General features: G+C 37.3%; 1 protein-coding gene across 1 annotated transcript in view; it reads left to right on the top strand.

Moving 5' to 3' along the window:
* Nucleotides 1-22,682, top strand: part of LOC150104499 (SEC14-like protein 2) — an 82,666-nt gene that overhangs the window by 33,114 nt on the left and 26,870 nt on the right. The window contains exons 5-14 of the mRNA XM_090395566.1: nucleotides 604-666; nucleotides 849-942; nucleotides 3,894-3,988; nucleotides 6,773-6,851; nucleotides 8,624-8,704; nucleotides 9,814-9,962; nucleotides 13,126-13,195; nucleotides 14,746-14,789; nucleotides 16,223-16,285; nucleotides 19,033-19,126. Coding sequence (XP_090251692.1) covers nucleotides 604-666; nucleotides 849-942; nucleotides 3,894-3,988; nucleotides 6,773-6,851; nucleotides 8,624-8,704; nucleotides 9,814-9,962; nucleotides 13,126-13,195; nucleotides 14,746-14,789; nucleotides 16,223-16,285; nucleotides 19,033-19,126 — 832 coding nt within the window. The remainder of the gene's footprint in view (nucleotides 1-603; nucleotides 667-848; nucleotides 943-3,893; nucleotides 3,989-6,772; nucleotides 6,852-8,623; nucleotides 8,705-9,813; nucleotides 9,963-13,125; nucleotides 13,196-14,745; nucleotides 14,790-16,222; nucleotides 16,286-19,032; nucleotides 19,127-22,682) is intronic.

Below are 22,682 nucleotides of genomic sequence, written 5' to 3'. Positions count from 1 at the left end.
CCAGATGGGACTAACCACCAGGGTATCGTCATCATCGTTTTTTGGTTGTTCATCTGCATGCAATTGGTGAAAAAGGAAAACTCATAGCCTTTGGCAAAATGATGACATAAAAGAGCTGAGGCCTTTTCTCTCACTCATGCTATCTATCTGTCTTTTTTCTCCTAATACTATCGGGCTCTCTCTTGCACCTCTATACTGACTACCCTAGGCATATGATGAGCAACCCTTTACGTTTTCATCTCAATAAAGGTCGAAACCGGTCTGGGTAGTGGCTCTTCCCATTATGCATTGCATTATACACGCCTTTGTGTGCTTTGCATTATGGGATACATACTAAGTGATATGAAGTTATTAGCGTCTATATACAAGTAGCTCAGATGCGAATATTTTTCATGCGCAAAACTTTGTTTTTCTTACTTGGGAAAAGAATTAAAACCAAGTATATATAATTTCTTGGTATCTTTAACATATGTATACATATTGTCCTCTTAAAAAATTCAACTTAAGTTAGTCTTATTTGCAATCACTAACATAAGTAAAATTTACGGTTTAAATTGATACGTTGCACATTTTGTAAACTGAGAAAACTTATTTAAATTTCAGAGTCTTCTGTGGAGAAAGAAAATTGGAGCGGACACAGTTTTGAATGATTTCCAAGTACCAGAGGTAAAAATTTATAATTTAAATTACGATTAGTTTTCTTGCTTAACTAGAATTTGTGTCCATATTGGTTTATTTCCTCCCTAAATAAAACACTTTTTGAACCTGCACACGGATAATTCTTTTCCTTAATATATGTAACTAGAGTGTCCTAATTACAATTAATTATTCATGTATGTTAATTTTAGGTATTGCAAAAATACTATCCTGGAGGAATTGTGGGCCACGACAAAGAAGGATATCCGGTTTGGATTCTTCAGTTCGGATCAGTAGACTTTAAAGGTGATTGTTTTGTATCCATACTCATCTCGTTAATTAGAACAAGATCATAAAGAATAATAAAACACTAAAAACGCGAACAAAATTCATCGTAAGTTTAGTAGTGGGAGTTTCAGTAAGGGTTTTTCCCTCCCCAGACGGGTTAGAACATCGAAACCCTTCTGTGAGGTATTTCAGATTGAAAAACAAGATTCTCAAAAATTGTTCTTCATATTCAAATTAAGAACAAAATTTAAACATAGAAATAAGTGATGAATACTTTTATGCAATATAAGTGTAATAAACGAATTAAAAATATGAAATGAACTTGAAACTAAAAATTAATATTCCCCATTTTCGCTATGCAATGCTATTTTATGACTGATTCCGCTAAAGTTGCAATAATTTTAATAGCTTTAGAATCAAACTCACCAGCACTAATTGCCGATTCATTGCTAATACAATTATAAATGGCATTTCTTTGAAAGGCATTCCATTGAGTTTTTACAGAATACCATAAATGGCTAAATTACTACACAGAATTGTGGAAAGATAAATATTTTTAAACGACTGGCAAACAATTAACGAAAATGAAAAGGAAATAACTGAAGAAGAATCAGAAATCAGCCTGAAAGAAACAAGAAACGGAAAATCACCTGGAGAAGATAAGCTAGGTTCAGAACTATATAAATACGCAGGAACAAGATTCAAAGAAAGACTTATTATTTTTAAATAAAATTTGTTCAGATGGTATCCCCCCCAATAGAATGGAAAAAATCAATTGTGATTCCTATCTTTAAGAAAGGAAATAGAGATGACCCTAAAAACTATAGAGGTATCAGCATACTAAATTCCTGTTACAAATATATAGCAGAATCTTAAATAGCAAACTAATGAAATATTCCGAAAACTTTATTCTAGAGGTACAGAATGGATTTAGAAAAGGACGATCATGTATAGATCCGGCCTTTTGACTAAAATTAATAATAGAGAAAAGAAGAGAATACAATTTAGAAACACATATTCCATTTATTGACTTTGAAAAAGCATTTGACAAAGTTAAAAGAAGCATTTTATTTAACATATTAAAAGAAAGACAAATACCAAATAATATCCTAAAAGCTGTCACAAGTATATATGAAAATAATCAAATACAAATAAGATTAAATCACGAGCTATCATATACAAGAGAGATAAACCAAGGGGTTCGACAGGGATGTCCCCTCTCAGCAACTCTTTTTGATTTCTACTTAAATGAAATAATAATAAAATGGAATAAAAATTTACATCAAGGAATTAAACTTTCACCTACAGTTAACTTAAACACTCTCCTCTTTGCCGACGAGCAAATAATAATTACAAATTCTGAAAATAAACTACAGAAAGCTATTTTAGATCTAAATGAGATATCCAAAGATTATGGTATGATAATATCAACAGAAAAATCAAAAACTATGGCCTTTAAGGGACAAGATCCAGCAAGAACTAAAATAGTAATAGATAACAAGATGTTAGAACAGGTGAATTCATTTAACTACCCAGGATGTATGATCACATATGAAAAAGAAAAAGATATAAACGTAAAAATTGCAAAATATTTAAAAATAACAAGTGTAATTAACTCTATATTTAAACCAAATCTAGTTCAAAAACAAACCAGACTAAAAGTATACAATACCATTAGCCCTACCAGTCTTATTGTATGGAAGCGAAATCTGGACAATAAAACAAAAAGACAAACAAAGATTAACAACAGCAGAAATGAAGTTTATGAGAAAAACTGCAAAGTATACCCTATTTGATCACAAAAGAAACGAAGATATTATGAAAGAATTAAACCAAGAACCAGTAATAGAAAAAATTAAAAAATATAAACATAAATGGATGGAACACGTTCAAAGAATGAAAGATTACCAAAACAAGCCTTCAAGTACAAGCCATTAGGAAAAAGAAAACCAGGACGTTCTCTTCAACGATGACTTCTAAGGCAGGAACAGGCCATGCTAGGCCTAAATCCTTGATGATGACCATAAATGGCACTGAAGACATTCAGAATCGCGAAAAAAACGAATTAGTGGAAAGCTGTAGTTAAATGAAAACAAACGGATTGAGTCAATGAACAGGACTATCTTCTACATGAGAAGGAGGGAAAGAAGAGATGGGTTCGGTTGGTTGAAATCACGGCCGAAGATCATAGAGTCTAGTTTTTCTTTCCCCTCCTATTGGGGTCGGGAGAAGAAAATGCAGTCACAACACTCAAATCGCCGACAGATACATTGTGCAATCTTAGTATTGTAATTCACAGCACTCGTTTTACTTTTGGTTCGTTTTTTCATCTTTTTTTTTCTAAAATAATAAACAAGACTTTGAATACATTTGATGCTTGATTGTCGGCCATGAGAAAGAGAGAAAGTGTATGGTTTCGAAGACAAAGATCTGGCTTGAATTTCGTTAAGGATGGTAGGAACGTACGTCTGCATCTGAATCTAAGTTAGCCTGTGTCAGGCGCAGAGATATTCCTCCAGCAGAACAGACAAACCAACCAGGCAGCGAATTCACGTAATTGGATCTAATGCAATGGCCACAAAACATTATGTTTTGTCCGCTTTGAGTTGATTTTAAGTAATACTCTACTGGAATTTGGTAAATAACGTATCAGGAAATCAGCTCGCTGTTCGGAAGAACTTTCTCTTTGCAGTATTCTAGTCGAATACGTTACTTGTAGGATGCTCGCGCTCATTTTATTTGTCTTATTAAGTCACTGTCTTCATTCGCTATTTAACTCTTTCTGTGTTGGGTCTGAACGATCCATCCATGATTATTACTTTTACATTGTAATATTAATTAATTAATTTTGCATTTTGGCAATTCTCTTAAAGACTGTGTAATTGATCTTATTAAACATCGTGAATTTTCGAAAAAAATTTAGCACAACTTGAATTGACTTTTTTTTTTTTTTTTGCTTCCTGCGTTAGGTTTCACGCGTTCTATCAAGAATTCCGATTTAACGAAGTTCATTGTAAAAAGAATAGAAACGTCAATACAACATATGAAGGCCCAAACGAAAAAGGTAATTGTAATTCTGTTGAATACTGTTTCTAAGTTCTGCTCACTCATTTAAATTAGAAACAAAATGCAGTTGTAAAAATAGCTTGCGAAGTATAAAGAGAGTTCACAGTATATTACACAAGGGTAGTGCAAGCACCTTAAATTATCAATGCGTGTAGTGGACAGCAGTGGCACACTGCAGTGCAGAAAAACTGAACAAGCGAAAAAAATAATGCTCTTTACATCGTATAGTTGCAACTTAAAGAACACAACCACAGTCTCCTTAGTTCAAGCTAAACTATCAAAGAGAACTTCTTCCCTCCACTGCCGTGTAGTACACAGTAATCTACGATCGAAGTATTACTTCTGCTGTTAGCGCTTACAGTGGACGAGGCTTTTATAAGTTCGTCGAAGCATGTAAAGCAGGGCAAAGTGATCGAGGTTTTAACGCGTGAACATACCGAATAGAAGGTTTTATGATGAACCAACTGTAGATGCGAGTGCCGGGGTGCATGTTTCTTACCCCCTCACCGATGATTTACATAAAGCTGAGCAGTTAACAGTAAAACAATAGCGAATAAGAAAATCACTGCTGGTGAAGTCCGCGCGGTTAGCCTAGTGGCTATGCGCTTCGCCACAATATGCCTAGGAAGGAGTGTCCCAGGTTCGATTCCTGTCGACGACGTGAGGAGATGAAGGATCTCCCTGAGCCAAGTTAGCCGGTCTTGGGCGTGGAAAGCAGGGTTTTCCCCCAGTTTATCTGGGGTTGTTCATCCCGCAAGCAGATAAACCGGCCCCGTGAACACACACGGAATACTTAAGACAATCCCTCCAGCCACAGGTCTGAATTGTCAGCTATGCCTGTCCGGAGCCAGGTTAAAAATAGGGAGGATTGAGGTGGTGCCGTACCTCTCCGTAAAAGGGCCGTTGAATCACCATACGAAATGAACGAATGAAAACTGCTGGTGAAAGCGAATATTGGATTAGCGCGAGTCAACCAAATATTTACAGAATTGGTCTACAATAAAGCGAGCACACCCTCACCTGATCCCTAAATGAATATTCCAGAGAACAACGAATTTTGCCTTCCTGCTTCGCTAAGGACTTCTTTCCCCACCCTCAAAGAACAACAAGACCTAGATTCGAATCTCCTAGGACACAAAAAAACCTTGATAAGCTTTTAGTAGAAGGTGAGTTAGCCAGTTTCATACAGAGATGGCAGAATTTCCTTGCCATCTCCTATTAAGAATCTCCTGCCTTTCATCTCAGAAGGAAAGAAAACTGGCGAGAACACATGCAGTTAAGAATCAAAGTATTGAACTCGTAGCCTGAGTCGCTTCGAGTGTAATTCCAAATCTCAACAACGACAATAAATTCGTAAAGCTACGTGAAGACATCGAGGAAGTTGCAACAACGAACCAGTCGGGTTTATGGCGAGGAACTTGGACAACATGAGGCTGCTCATGACCACGTTCCCTTCAACCATTATAGACAACTATGGATTGGGATTTTTGGAGCATCCTCCCTTCAAGCTGAAAGAAACTCCATCGGACTTCTGGTTATTTGAAGACATTCTGAAAATAATAGTTATTTTTTTTTGAAATTTAACAAACAGGTCAAAGGGAAGCCGAAAAAACGATTCCGAAAGTAACCTGATGAGTTGTTTACAAAGACGCTACGGAAAACTTCATATACAGTTAAGGAGAAAAAAAAAGCTTGAAAAGTACATTAAAATAGAGACTATCGTTTGTGTTTCATTTCGCCGATATCTCTTTTGGGTGGGGAACTATCGCAATGCAGACAATGCGAGCAAGGTCCTCGCGTGTTAGAACATTAGCAGCAATAAATAGAGCACTGCATCGCCAGTTCTGTAGTTGAAGTTGTCATTGGAGCATTATTTCGCGACACGGCTGGCTCTGTCCCGTCTAGTGGGGCATCCCACGGTTTGAAAAGCACTGATCTTCGGGAAGACAGGATTTTGACTTGAAAGTTTTTGCAATTCCGACAGCATTATTAAATGCGCATCAAGAAAAAAAAAATCGAATCACTCTTGGTGCATGAAATGCGAACACCCTAATTAACCTCGAGAGCGTTCCGTGAGATTGCACCAAGGACCTCATATTAGTCAGTTATAATCCATCCCAGTCACAAGCTGAGAGTCACCGACGCAAACGATAAAATATACCAAAGTTACCCTTATTCTGTTTGAACTGCTCGCCGGTGGGGTGGCTTGTTGAATTATTCTGTTGGAATAATTATTCCAACAGAATAATTTATTTATATCCGTAATCTACTCTCACCATCACGTTGGTGAGAGTAGATTACAAATAGACAGGGCTGTAGGATCTCTTGCATAAGACACCACCTGTAATGAGTCTTGACCACACGAACAATAATAATAATAATAATACACGGATATCGTGGATTATGAATAATGGGAGGGGATAATATTTCGGTACAAATTCAGCCGACATAAAGAGCAAAGTGGAAATAAGTGTAAAAATATCCCATACATATCCCAGCACTATCTTCCACATTGCCCTAGTAGTGTTCTATTAAACTGACCTCGATATTTTTTTTTTCGGAGCGTGTGTCGTACCCTGTTTCATGGATGGAATAACAAGTGTTTCTTTTAGCTTAAATAAACTAAAAATTCGTACTATTTTGTTATCAAAACGTTAAAATAGTAACTCTACCTTGAATAATGACTTCAACGGCATTTATCAGCATTATAATTTGATTTATATTTCTATTAAAATTATTTACACGTGCAGAGCTCTAAACACACTTTTCTTGTTTCCAACAGCTCGGAAGACTTATCGATAGACATATCTACATTATGGATATGGAGGGGCTTTCAGTTAAGCAATTCATGAGTAAAGCAGGTAAGACATTCATTAGATTTTTCTATGACTTTTCTCATATGCGCATCTCCTATTAATGTGGACATCTGGTAAAACCTAAATGTTATACGAGAAGGATGTGCATGTGACTTAAATGAATATCATGGACTACTTACACGAGTATAACTGTTATTCTTACACGACACCCCAAGAAGTTCCAGGACTGCACACATCCTACTTAATCCTTCATCTACACACACGATGCTATTTTCCTTTCTGTTTTCTTATGCATACATAATACTTGACTTTCGAAAGCAGATCCAGTGGAATAGGGAAGTTAATCCATATTCCCAATATGGATTAACTCAAATATCCTCACAGGATACTGATACTGTGGGAAATTTGAGTGTGGTAAATTGCGTGTACTCTTTAGGCCAGCTTGGCTGTTTAGCCGGCTGAAAAACTCAAGTTTCCAGGGAGGAAAAACTCTGCCACCTACGGGTGAGACGGACTAACTCGGCTTCAAACGAAAAGTCCTGATAAAAGGTTCTTCACTTCCTAGACCGGATTCCAGCCAAAGGGCATTGTCAGACTGAATTATGGAGGTTCTTCTACGCCCTTTACTTCCCACTGTAGTATTTTCCCTTGGTAATTGCACGTACTCTCATCTGGAGTTTGCAGATGAGAACATAAGCCGTATAAAGATTCGCGCATCATGACGGGAATCGAACTTCCAATCGAAGGGCTTAATGTTCCGTGGTTATTCCAGCTGTGCTATGGTGGCTCTTCAAGATCCACCAAGATTCATTGACAAGATGCTTTAATATTCATCTCCATCCATCCGATTATGATGCCATTAGCAACAGGTTGCCTTTATGTCAAAATGGATAGTAAAACACGCTCTGCATGTAACTGTGAGGAGTTCTTCCATGCTCCTGACAGTTATCTACAAAGCATGCTTTGCTGTTTTCCGAATCTTGACTAATACACCTTTTATAACCTCCAGCTAACAAAACTAACTGACTGCTTTCAAATCAATATTGACAAATAGGAAGTGCTCAGTTCCAGGTCAGACTTAAGCGAATGGAGATGCGAAGATGCTAGAACATTTACTTATGGCATATACATCAATCAGACGAAATGATTTTCACAGATCTGGGTTTTCTTCAACGGAAGAATTTACCATTCCTCGTGTTGGATTATTCAGAAGAAAAATTGCTTGCTTCTCATATTCTTTGTCAGCTGCTCAATGGAATTTGGTTGAGGGCACAAAATACTTGTCCACTGATTCCAGCTGTTAAATATATATCAAGCAGGTGACAGGTACACAGACACGTTACTAAGTGGCATGCGGCACTGCTGTGCTGAAACAGATGAGTCCTCAACGTATCCGCGAACACCAGAAAATTAACGCAGTGAAAGGGCAAGTATCATGACAATGAGGAGGCCTTCCACAAAACTGTCAGGATTCAAGTTTCTAAGATTATTACAATCCGCGGATTGGATTCCTGGATTTTAAGTGGGCTGATAATGACGGTCTTGCTTCGTGAACTATTTTAACGCGGTTTAGATCGCGACAACATATGTTGTGCCATCGTGGAAAATCCATCGTCAACAAAGATCATTATACGACAACGTACGGTGTGGCCTTGAATAACTTATGGACAATTCTTTACTTTTTTTTTGACCAAGAACATTTGTGTGTGCGTCCACGCCTGGAATGTCAAAATTAATTGCTTTATTAGAAAATGCATTGATTATAATTCACAATATCTAGAATGAAGATTTTAATTCTTTTCCAATATTATTTGCAGTTGTAGAATTTATACGCACCATTCTTCACATATACGAAGCAAATTACCCCGAATACATGAAGAGGACCATCATCATCAATGGTAGGAATTTCAGAAATCAGCTATTCTTTTAATATAATTTTGCTTTAATAAAAACAATGAAAAATTTCATGTCACAATAAGTTATTTCTTCTTGAGAATTCTAGCATAAAAACGCATTATTCTGATATGAGAAAGTTTTAGTACTTCTCTACTAGTTTCGGGTAATGTGAACTAAACGACAAGGGACTTTTACTACGCCACAGTTAACAGGCCAATTGTGATCGGTCATTTGTCTGACAATTGCTTGTGGTCCATTATATTTTAAAAAAATCTTTAAAAAAAAGTGCACAAAAATACGCGAAACTAATGGGGTGAATAGTACTAATAGTATCTTCATCTCTTTATATCGAAATTCTCGAGAATTTCCACATTATCATAAAACTCTCAGAGATGCAATTTATTTCTAAACAAAGGAAACTAATTTTCCTAACAAAAAGATTTTTAAGGGAAGATATGAAGATGCTTAAACTATCTTTAAGAGGACAATGCACGTGCTAAGTCCTATCGAACTCGACTTTATCCGTCCGTTGCAGTTGTGGGTGGGGAGGGGCTCACGCCCATACTTACCCAGTTATGACTCACAGCGGGATTTGAATATGCCTTCGTCAGGCTAACAAATCACACCCGTGATCTCGTTCGCACTTAGCTGCCTTCTAAATCAATAAGGACCACCTTCGGTCGTGACATACAAGAGCTTATGAATGCACGATTTGCGTTGTCCTCATACTCTACTACTTCCATTCTGACGGATAACCTTCTGCTCCTCACAGAACAATGCTTGCATTCATTAAAGTCCTACGTCCTAGAAGCACGTCGTGTGCAGCAAATGAAAGGCTCAAATCATCATAACTGTTATTCCGAGTGTTATTAGTTCGAAATTGTCTTAGAATTGTTCATCCAGTCTTAAAACATCGCACATACTTTTAGATTTTAAATACACGGGGAAAGAAAAAAAAAAGCCTTTGCTTAGAATTTCAAATGTGTGTTCGTCGTTTGGGTCCTCTCATGAATAATGCAAGTCTGTTTAGGCAATCTGTTACTCACGCTACCTGGAGATACTCATTTGTTGCAATATTTCTTATAAAATATAAGTTATTATTTACACAAAGCACATTTTAACGAACAAGTGGCACCAAATACAGATCAGGCAGCAATAAACGAAATAGAACTCGTCATTTATGGCGCTATTGGTTTGTTGGCAGGTTATTGGTTTGCTAATACTAACCTAACTAACCGTTCCGAGACCTTGAAAAATAATGTACAACCTAATTCAAAACAATAATTCTTTCACCTTTCCATTAATCTGATAAATGCCTTCTAGCCAAAATAAAAAACTAGTTTTTCAACTATATTTTTGTCATTACCCAAGAGATATTAAGAAATACTGCAAGCAATAATTTAACAGAAAGTACAAACGTTTCAAAACCCTTCGTTTTTTTTTTATTTATCTAGAATGACAAATAAATTTACTTATTAGGCTTGTTGTAAGCGTATCTGAGTTATTTTTCTTTGCTATGATGCCGAGGTCTCTTGTCAGTGTCGCAGTGATTAGTAAACCATGATTCTTAAGCAAATGCGTGACTATGGGCTCTATTTGTGGAGATGAAGCCTCCTTTGAAGGAAATTCTCGGACATGATTAATCGATTTTCATTTAACTGTTTCGAAAAATACGTAAACAACTTTTAGATTCTTTTTTTTTTATTTTTTTATTTTTTATTTTTATTTTTTATCCTCAAACGTATAGCTCCACTCTGGTTGCACAGATTTCGATGAAATTTAGCATTTGAGTTTCCTCAAAGTTCAGCGTCAATTTTTCTTTAAATTGGACCATTTTATGACACCATTAGAAGAGATGCAACCTTACAGGTGTAAATAAGCATTGCACTATAATAATAATAATAATAAAAAAGACGGTTCAGTTGCTGTGATAAGGTGTAACTATACAAGATGCTACTACCAAAACATCTCTTTAGATGGTAATCACGACCATACCATTCTAATGGCCACTGTGGGTAACGAAACTGCAGTAATATGTCACAACAAAACAAGACCTTGTGAAATCTATAGAAATATTTCACCTGGAACACGTGTACAATACACACTCTTGTTTTTATAAAGGTAAGGTAATCAGAAGTGTGCAAATAAATAAAAGCCAATGAAGTAAACATTGGTATTCGGCTAGAAACTGTTCAACAAATAATACTTGGATATTTAAAATACTTTTAAGTTCTCATAATGTATAATATGGCATTTAGTTTTCCTTGGGGGGGGGGGGGGGTGGGGGGGGGGGGGGGTGGGGGGGGGGGGGGGTGGGGGGGGGGGGGGGTGGGGGGGGGGGGGGGTGGGGGGGGGGGGGGGTGGGGGGGGGGGGGGGTGGGGGGGGGGGGGGGTGGGGGGGGGGGGGGGTGGGGGGGGGGGGGGGTGGGGGGGGGGGGGGGTGGGGGGGGGGGGGGGTGGGGGGGGGGGGGGGTGGGGGGGGGGGGGGGTGGGGGGGGGGGGGGGTGGGGGGGGGGGGGGGTGGGGGGGGGGGGGGGTGGGGGGGGGGGGGGGTGGGGGGGGGGGGGGGTGGGGGGGGGGGGGGGTGGGGGGGGGGGGGGGTGGGGGGGGGGGGGGGTGGGGGGGGGGGGGGGTGGGGGGGGGGGGGGGTGGGGGGGGGGGGGGGTGGGGGGGGGGGGGGGTGGGGGGGGGGGGGGGTGGGGGGGGGGGGGGGTGGGGGGGGGGGGGGGTGGGGGGGGGGGGGGGTGGGGGGGGGGGGGGGTGGATTCACTTGTTACGTTCAGTGACAAGTGCAAACGAATATCGGCGAGTCTAGCCGGAATTGACCGAACGTGATAATCCTGACACTGCGTTAGATCGCAGTGCATTTGTTTCGTAATCTAAAGCGTTAATCGAACAATTCCAATTATTAACTTTCCAATCAATGTCAAACCATGAGCTGTAACCTTTAACATGTTGTACTGCATTTATATAATGTTGTAAGCATTGTTATTATTTATAAAGAAAATTTCTTTTTTCCATTTTTCCCTTGGGGTTGCTGCAGTGGTGCATTGCTGATGTATAATCCGCCACTGGTTCGATTTGTTCTGCAGTTTTAGTAGAACATTTTGAGTTCACCAGTTTCATATTAAGGTGACAATTTGTCCTTCCGCACAGTGTTTTGTAGATAGTTAGCTACGTTCACTGTAATTTGTTTTACAACAAATGTATGGCCTTCTAATTTGACAGTTAACTTCATTCAGAAAAAGTTTTATTTATTTAATAAAATTAAATATTTTATTTAATTCATTCGGAAGTAATGTAAATTCTAACCCATAAATCAACATTAAAATACTCTCCTTAAAACATTCCATATAATTTTATGTATGACATAGAATCTCCAGAAGAGCCTGCAAAATTAGCATTTGCATAATCTGATATTCAGATTCTGGAGTCTTCACACTAATAACAACGCTGTCCATCTAAATTCCTACAAGTTCAATGCTAAATATTTCGTTTTGTGAATTGATGATCTTCCAAAACTTAAACTCATTTCTGAGAGGATCGGATAAATTCAGATTATCTTTGACCACCAGAGTCAATGACTCATCTAGGGAAACTGAAAATCATCCAGCTGTCATCCCTCTTCTTATAGTGATTCACACCCGATGCACTCACTACCCCTAAGGGCCAATTATTCCACTCGCTCGCTGTCTCTAGGAGAAAAACCTAGCTCTTACCCCTTTCTTAATCGCAAAGAAGCTTAACTTGCGTTGATGTCCCGGTGTTCTTTCCACACCTTCAAATAACTAAATATGTCATCGGGCGATATTCTGAATCGGTTAACACCCATTCAGAAATTTCTACACCTATCATATCGCCTCTCTTTCTTCTGTCTACCAGTGTCTTCCACGTACTGTCCTCATAATCTGCATTGCATAGTCCAGGTATCTTTTTTACTAATCTTTGCCACGCTTTTCACAGCTCCTTTAACCCCTCTGAAACTAGGGAGACCCAATCTGTGCCCAGTAGGCCAGGTGCACTCGTGTCAAGAAGGAAGCAAAACTGCCTTCATTATCGTTGCACACCTACGTTCATTTCGACATCGCAATTATCCTCTGAGTATTTGCAATTTTTGCTGTGTGACCTTTTGAACTTCAAATATTCTTATCCGCCATGACGCCAAGAAACCTAGCATCATCAGTTTCTTGAGCATAATCCCGCTAATGTAAGATGCCGTTGAAAATCTCATCGCGCCCAAGTGTGCATAACTTTTTCCAGCCTGTTCAAATCATCCTGAACGTGCTGTAACATCCCTGATTTCGTTGCTTATCACCCTCAAACAATTGGACACCTATCGTTCCGACCTCCTTAATGTTATGATACATAGATTGAACAACCGTGGTCCAAGGATTGAACTGGATTTTTTCTTTCTATTTTGCAGTTTCGTGAAGTAATGAAGGATGTTCTTAAACCAGATCATAACGACCATTTTCTCTTACGCTGGCTAAGAGGTAAGTGTTATCCATGTAATTTATTTACCGTTTTTTTTTTTTTCGTGAAAAAAAAAAACTAAATTCAGCAACTAGGAAAAAGTTTGAGGTCACACGCTAATAGGTTTCTCTTTGAGGCTTAATTTCGACTCCTCTCTTAACCTAAATTGAAATTAACGTCTTTAAACTGAAAATTCCTTTTTTGTTAAAGGAAATTGCAGTTCTTGATGTAGATAAAGATCTTGTAGATCCGTTTTTTGAATCTACGTGACATTTTATCATTGAAATATTGGTTGATTAAAATGCCTACGAAATATCCCTTAAAGAGAATAAAAAAATACTAATTTAGCGGGCTTGTATTTCTTTTATATCATCATCAATGCTTTCTTTAGTTCACTGCAGAAGAATGCTTATGCAATCTTCTTCCTTCTGGCTGATCTTGCGCATCTCTACCATAAATGTACAGAATATCTTTTATCTTGTCATCTTGCCGCCGGGCTATCTGTTTTCTGATAACCAGTTATTAGATATTCCCATCAGTGGTGCACTCGGAGGGCCAAGGAACCCTGCTCCTAAAAAAAAAAAAAAAAAACTAGAAAATTTTCCAAAATTTTTTTTCCTAATTAAAATTCATTTTTTATTTATGTTGTGTCGTGTCTTCTATTTCTATACCACTTATCAATTAGAGGTCACATAAGGTGGGAATACCCTATAGCTCTCGGGAATCACGGCCGATGTGAACTCAAGGTGAACGAAGTAGTGCTCGGGCGCTACTTCGTTTGCCCGAGCTGGGCCAGAGAAGATCACGGATATCATGTATTGGCGATCAGCGATCATTGCTGATGCTCAGTAATAGGTCGTGTGCAATTTGTGTATTCTCAAATCGTCTACTCAACTTCTCCTTCCCCCCATATTAAATCCTGAGTGCGTCACTGATTTTCATCACATTCCCTGCTCGGCGCCATTACTAATGCAATATTCATTATCTTGATATATTTTTACACGTCTTTCATGCCATATTTATGACCCTATTAAATATTATTTAATAAAAGTATTTGCTGTCATGATTATAACAAAATATATTTGCGAATAAAGCGGTTGGCCTGACAAAGAATTGATATTAAGGAAGATAGATGTCGCTAAGATAGGAATGTAAATACAGTGGTACTGTAACATATTCAAATTGACTTCGTCAGCGATCTGAAAGACTGTTTCTGAGGATTTGTCGATTTTTTTAAATCGACTTGGAAAATATTGAAACTGCTATTGTCTAGTTTGATTTCTTCTAGAATTGCTGTGTTCGCTGTTTCACCATTTAGAGACGAATTAACTAGGATATTAAAAACAGTGTAGAAACGTAAAATATTCAGCACAAATTCACTTTCTTGTTAACAATATCCTACAGAACTCATTTCGAGTTAAGTGAAAGACATCGATCAATCAGAAATGGATGAATTCATGAAATTTAAAATATTTAAGACTCTGAAAAGTCAAATTTCAATTAAAGGCGATAGGTGCTGCTTTTATATTCAGGAATTATTGAAATTTAAGATTTTTAATTTCCCTTACAGCAAGAGAATTTGACATAAAGAAGGCAGAAGATATGCTACGTAAGGTAAGAATTTTGGCTTGTGATTCTTTCTTACAATTTAAGAATAATGTGTCAAAAGTGGGTTAATAGAACCAAAACGCGCTACTTGCTTTAACTGACTACTGTATACGGGGTGGGGGGGGGGGTAAGGAAATAACCGGGGATGTTTGGGTTACTTGATTATCACGGGCTTATTTGGTCTCATAATCCTCAAAGTTGAATAGTAAACGGCTCATAGGGTTATAATTTCTATTAGGAAATTTTTTGTAAGAAAACAAAATGCGAAATACTCTTTATGTAAAGAATGGTACGAAGATTAATTTGGAATAATAAAGTGAGTAAAAATTAGTTAGTTGGCAGGCCAAAAAGTACTTAAGATGAAAGATTAACTTCGTTCAAACCTTGTAAAATAGCGATTGGAATGGCATTCGCCCTCTTATCTTGATGGCAGGCAAAAAAAAAATCTTCCTCGAATTCTCAATGGTAATTTTGTGATCATTAAACTTGAAGGCTCGAGTTGGTACACAAAAATATTACTGTAAGGACCTTGGGGTACAAAATGACATTCCACATGCGGTCGAAATATTAAGCTAGGACATTCCACCACTTTTTTCTGAAACAAAAAGCCAAGACTGGGATTTAATTGAATTAAGGAGAAACTGAAGTGACTACGCCCAAGGATAGTCAAACAGTGGCGGTCACTGTATAAATGAAAAATGTATTCTGAATAACGAAAACTGCTAATCACTGTCCAATATTAACTTAAAATTGCTGGACAATCCTTTTCTTTCCTTATTCGTGAAATACTATTTCAAAATCGCTTTGTCATTTTGGAGTAGCTTCGCGCAGATAGAAGGAAACCGAAAGGAACATTTTGTCTTAGAAATGCGCATAATCTAAAAGACTAGCCTAAACTGGCTCTGTCACCTAATTTGGGATTTCTTGTTATCGAATTAATAAGCATGACCGTGAGCAGTACTCCTGTCATCACGAGCCAAATGGATGCTTGAGCAGTCAAGCAGGATGTTAACAAGGCGGATCGTCTCTCTGGACGATCAGCAACATGTATTACAAGAACTCATCAAATTTCAGAAAATGATCAGTAAGAATGCACGATGGAATTTGGAAGTAACGTTTCAGAATTTTAAAAAAAATTAGAGTTACTTCCAAATTTTATCCATTTGAGGGGAGTCTGTTAGAAATTGACACCTGTCGAACATAAGTACACTGGAATATTTCCTATTTTACCCTAAACATGGTCTTTGTAGGGTCAAATAGGAAATATCAGTGTACGTTATGTTCGAAATTTGTCAATAGCAGATACTAAGTAGTATAATTTTTTTTTTAATTTACTTTTAGCTTTTAATATAATTTAGTGCTATTTATCTCCATTTAGTATATGGGTGAATATGTACAGAATAAACTACCGCGTGTTATGATCTTTTTTTCCCTTTTAGCATCTTATATGGAGGAAGGAGAACAAGATGGATGAGATGATGACTGACTATAGCCTCAATAAGGTATGTATAGACACTTGCAGGCCCGTTCCGTACCGGGGTGCAAAGGATGCAATGAACCCGGGCGGCACAATTTAGGGGCGGTATAATCGAACACGTTCATAAAAAAAACAGGGAATAAATAATACACTGAACTGTTTGTGCATATTTTTCATATGCACAGAAACGAGTTTTAAAATCAATTTGTTTTTTGCCATTTTGAGCACATGTTTAAATTCTTTAAATGACAGATTTGAACTATTGAAATTATATAACGATGATTTTGGCTTTCTTTCGACTTCCCCTGTTTATCAAACATTCCGAAAGAAACAAGAATGAAATATTGTCTAAATCTACAAAATAAATTATTTAATGATACCAGAAAAACTGATATAAATGCCCCAGATTTATGCGATGAATTAGATACTAATAAAGATTATTATAAACCACAAATGGCATGTTTAGATATTTTGCAGTTTATATTTGAAAATAATTTAACGTTATTTCCGAATTTGGTAATAGCTTTATGAAATATGTAGCAATTTTCCTTAATGAAAACCAGAAGAACATTTCCGTAGGAAATAAATAAATAAAAATAAGGTTTTTTACTATTTGTGTTTTTTCTTTATTTTAATATACATTCCTCTTAAGGTGCAGTATAATAAAACGATTCGTAACGTGTTATTTTACTTCGAGATTTTTTAATGAACAGGGGGAGAGCAAATCCACGGAACGACCCTGGATACTTGCTAGTTGATGGCAAAAGAACTAAGCTTAATGTTGATACACAAAAATGTAAATAAAACTTTGAATACCTTCTCGAGATCCAGTAAGAGAAAAATCAAAACCGGCTTGATAGAAGCTGCATGACAAAGTACAGGTTGAAGCAAGGAAATTGGCCATTCAAATCCAACACTCAAGGAACTTGTTCATTGATAGTCCAAGGACGGAGTTAATGAGAATATTAAGTCGCTAGTTTACGATGCAGATTTTCCAGGAATATTTTATTGCGAAACAGTTTCTTCGAATGAAATTAACGTTGTGTTTGAATTTTCCAAGTAATATTCGATCATAAAACTTCAAGAGCTGGTTTCCTCAGATTTCAAATTTTAATTTCCAATTAATCTGAGAAACAATTATCATTTGGAAATGTAGTAATAAATTTTTAATTATCATTAAACATTTATTATTACATTTCCAAATACACAACTGTTCATAATAGCTTGAACTGAATTTTTAATACGTCTTAAAAAAAAAGACGTAGAAAGTTAGAAAGCGCCACATAGCGGCCGAGGCTCTTGCATATTTAATTTGTTTTTATCAGTAGATGTGTGCACATTTCTCTTCTATATGACGTTGGGATTTATTCCAACTTGTTTTGAATTCCAAATCTTTTTCTCACGTAAACGAATCGGCGAATGGTTCCCTTTTTTGCTTTCTGACATTTTAAGGTTTTTCCCGATTTCACTGTTTGTGTTGCTTTTTCAATTTAAGGAGATAACCTCATTTGTTTCCTTCTCGGTAAACAGCAGGTTTGACAAGGTCAGCAGTATAGTAGTAAATGTTTCGGTTTGAAAACGTCCTTCCTTATGCAGTAAATTCTGCGACTAACCTGGAGACAGTTTTTGCTTCGCTAGTTCTAGGAAATGCGTGCATCGCATCTTACAGGATACTAACAATCTTGATGACCTTGCTTGTCAGTGTTTACCCTTATTGCTTCTTAATTAGCCGTGAAATAGGAGTACACGTTTAACAAGCGAAAATCTTTTCTTTTAGAAGCTTTGACATCTTCGTTAGTGTTAGATTCATTCTTATGCGAACGAGAGCGCACCCTGTGGAACTAACGTTATAATATGATTGAAAAGGTTAGTCCTAACTTTCCATACGTAAGCACATCAATATGGGGAACAAAAAAAAAAAAAAACTTGCTATACGCGCATACAAAATACCGTAGTTGCATAATAAATATAAAGAAACATTACCGGAAGTTGCTCATCACAATTGGGTCATCGGTTCTCAAGTGGTTCGTTGCAGACATTGCATGCCTAAAGGAACATTTCTTGATGGCTGACCAACAAATCTTTGTACGGAGTATTAAGTTGCTATAGATCTCAGTGTAAAGCTATTTAAAAGAACATTTAAAGCAGCTACAGTTTTTCATATTGATTTCGGTATTAATATTTAATATTTGGTCAATAAAAATCCTTGGGTTTTTGATAAACGTTCTTCTTGTGTCAAACAGTGCATCACGAGCAACCTGTAGACACGGTATAAACCTGCCTACGTTATTCGCACGCCATCTAACGGTAGTCTTCGCTAAAGCAGACAGCCCTCGTAGTGCCTGCATGCACTTTTCTTAGTCTTGCTTTCAACATGGACGCGCTATATTTTTAGTATTTGCGTAGATCCTCAGTTAAAAGTCCAAAGAGAAATGATGAGAAACATTACGGAGAAGAAAAAGCAATCCAATGTTCGGTCATTTGTTGTAAATTTTTTCAAAGGCGAACGACCAAATGGTTTTTAAAATTCAGTTTTTGATTTCTGTGACACCGTAACGCATCAGCAATAGGGTGAAATCGGGCGATGGGATTAAATCCGACTTGCGTAAAGTTTGCAGAACGTAAATCTTACGTAAGTCGGATACTGCCTGTAGTTAACACTCAAGGTTTGTAGTCGCCTACAATTAAATGATAGAATAAAAAGCAGTGATTAAGACCACTATAAAACAGAATTTTTTTATAAGCCTCATCTAATTAAATCCTTTCTTCCAGGTTATGGAGAAATACATGGCAGATGCGTTGTTGGGATACGACAAAGAAGGCTGTCCAGTTAGGGTTATTGCACTCGGCCGCACAGACATCATAGGTAATTATCGTACAGTTAATGAATCATTATTGACTACTTAATGTTTAAGTACCGATTAGATGCCCTTCTCCCAGGATACTATTTTTTAAACCGGGCGGAAACGAAGTGATATGGTTTTCTTCCTTTTCTGGTGTGAGCGATACGTCTGACAAACATCCTCGAGGTCGAGCTTAGCGTATTCTCCATGTTTGAGTCTCAGCTAATTCTGAGGATAACCGAAGTGTGTTCCATAGGTAGGATATTCGCTGTGAGCGAATACTGAGTAATTAAGAATTTCATTACTTAACATTGCACATCTGTGTTAAGCGATGCAAGGACGATAACATAAACCATGAATCCCTGTGTTATATATGTAATTTGTCGGCTGTGTAATTGTTATATCCTTACTTTCATATGTTATTTCGTAAATCGTAAGTTCAATCTTATTACTCATTAATTTACTGTCTCTAGAATCTATCCTTTTGCTTACTCAAAACTTTGCACAATCAAAGTCCTACCGGCTACTCTATTGTTATGCCGCTATCTCTCTATATTATATCTTATTCTACCTCTATAATAACTCTCCTTCGAATCTACTGTCGTGCTCCCAAAATACTAATTCAGATTTTATTTCCTCTTCGGATATTGGCAAAATTTATATTTCGCTGCACCAGCCAATATCCTATAACAGAAGAGACTCTTGTTCAAGGAAATAATTCAAAATTCAAAGGGATACACACAGTATCTTTTTATTGTATTTATCTCACGCTAGCGCTGTGCAGATTCAGTTAGCAGTCATAGACCAAATCTCACTTAAGCAATTATATCTAAATTCCTCCCGCCAAAAGGTTCAATTTCATAAGTGGTGGTTTGAATTCGTAATCAGGCATAAACTCAGGTATAAGGTACAAAAAATGTTTATTGAAAACACAAAACATTTACAGTTATGTAAGTTTAAATACTCAATGGATCAAAATTCACTCTAAGTTAAGGGTTATACTAAATCACAATGAATCAGAGCAAGTTAAATCCTTCAATTATTAAAGGATAAGATTAGGTTTAAGCATAATACTACTACTATATAATTCCTTTCACAAGTTACTCACAGAATACTTATTGAACACTTTCATAATACTCTATCAATGATTATCTTAATTCTAAATTTCATTTAAGCAAGTCTAGCCATTCACAAATTACTGCCTATTTAACAACTCCTCTTTGAATGATATAATCACGTAATCACAAGAAAGATATTTATTTAACCAAATATTTCGGTCTGGAAATAGCAGACCATCGTCGGTGGTATTACAAGAACAGTTTAAAAAATATACAAGCTAGAATACTAACAATAGATCGTTGAAATTAGAACATGCCGCGTGATGTTATATCACTAAGTATGAAACGAAATATTTTGAAGTAGAAACATGATTGAATTTGCTATTAAAAAAAAAAAAAAAAAAAAAAAAAAAAAAAAAAAAAAATTAATGAGTAATCTTGATTAGGCTTTCCCAGATTTTTGATATAGATATGCAGTCATTACGATTCAGGTTGGGATGATGGAGCAAGGCCTCCACGCTTTCCTTGAACAAACGTTCGAACCTATAACGGGATCTATGTAAGAGGCGCGTTTTGGACCAAAGGATGCTGTGGTCAGTTTCAATCCCGTGTTGAGCCAGACCAGACTTTTCAGGTTTATTGTGAAGAATGGATGATTGATGTTCTTGGATTCTTTTTTCAAGAGAGCGTCCAGTCTGTCCAAAGTAAGAGAGATCACAGTTGCAAGGAATTTGATAAACTCCAGGAAGAGATAAAGTTGAGCGTTTGTCTTTAGGAGAAGGAAAATGAGAAGACAATTTGTTAATAGGAGAATACGTAGCTGTTAAATCATATTTCTTCAAAATTTTTGCGATAGGTTCTGAAATACCGGAGATATAAGGAATAGGTACTCGACGTATTAAATCTTTGTTGTTTTGTGGAGGATTATAAGATGTAAGAAGACGTTGAATACTTTTTTCAGAAAAGCCATTGAGTTTCATGTGTTGCTGGATAGTAGAAAGTTCTTTCTGTAGATAATCAAAAGTAGAACAATTAGTTTTGGCTCTTTTGATGAGACATTTTATAATTCCTGTTTTATGACATGGATGATGGGCTGATTCTTTCAGAATATAACGACCTGTGAATGTTGGTTTCCTGTATACTGTAGTTGTAAGAATATTTGAAGATGATCGGATGAGGAGAACGTCTAAAAAAGATAACTGGTTGTTTTCTTCTAATTCCATAGTAAACTTTATGCGATGATGTAAGGAATTAATACTGTTTAAACTCCTCTTTGTTCCACAAGGGCTTAATCAATTCAGTCAAATTCTCACTAAAAGTTCTCTACTAGTGTCCTTTAGTTACAATGCACACAAATTTCTTGTTCTTCTAAACGAATTTTAACATAGAACGAAAACTCTTACATTACCGGATCCTTTCAGACTTCATGCCACCATCTCATGTAGGTCTGGATTACCGTACTGCATATTCTTCGGCTGTCTTTGCGCCTGGCGATGCACTACGCTTTTTCTTCTAATCGTTTCCGACTGCTGCGTGCTGTCTACCGCTCCGCAGGAAACTTTCTCCAATGGGACATTCTGCTAAGGCTCGATTCCACATGGGCCGTCATATCGCGATCAGCTCTGCTTGAAAGTCGTCAAGCATTCTCAAGGAAAGAACCTGCCATCCGTCATTACCGTAGCCGACCCACCGCTCTCTCTCGAATCCGGCACTCGAAGATCAAAAAGTAAAAAAAAAAAAAAAAAAAAAGCCCCTCAAAACGGCGTGCTTCGTCTTTTATTCGCCCTATTAAGGTGCCCTCTATTCAATGCGGTTTTCACCCACGAACCCCATCGTTCATGCCCCTTGGGTGATCCTACCGCTAACCTGTCCGGTTACATTATTCTACGTAGGCGCTCTGACGTCACATTTCCGCGTAGGTATAGCCTCCATCGCTACGCTCGACTCGTACCGATTATACGCGATTATTCCGGATTACTATTATAAATTTTTCTCAGAATTTCGCAAAGTACTAGACAGCTCACTTGGGAATTACAAATAACCTAAAAATAACTCTCACTATATCGCACACACTGACTATACATTATTACAAAATATAAAACAACACTTTATAATTATTAGCCGATGTGTAGACATCTCCTTAATAAGTAGTAGTTTGTCATGTTAAATCCTAAATAAAGAATTTACTTGTAAAGTTCTGTATTCAGGATCTAACACCTGTTTCTCATAAGTAGTCTTCCTGCACTGACAGCCAATCTAAATATGCTATAGATGTTAACTCGCCTTCTCCTGGTAACTCAGACTGTGCAATGGTGACTTTCCCTCCCAGCACAGTACGAACTAAAATGAGATCAATGGAATCTTCCGCGGTTACCTCTCTGAATGAGATTGCACAAAGACCAACATACATTCCTCATGAATGTAAGAGAATGTTCATATTTGAGTCACTTTTGTTAAGAAGATTGCCCTGGTTTGGGTAAAACTTTCAACTTAATGTAAGGTCCTCTTATTCGGAGAGACG

The sequence above is a fragment of the Typopeltis vanoorti genome, chromosome 7 (assembly GCF_054136105.1).
Source record: "Typopeltis vanoorti isolate ZY-2024b chromosome 7, IOZ_Tvanoo_1.0, whole genome shotgun sequence".
Classification (NCBI taxonomy): Eukaryota; Metazoa; Arthropoda; class Arachnida; order Uropygi; family Thelyphonidae; genus Typopeltis; species Typopeltis vanoorti.
The sequence above is the reverse complement of the archived record's forward strand: the minus strand, read 5'-3'. Positions and strand labels throughout refer to the sequence as shown.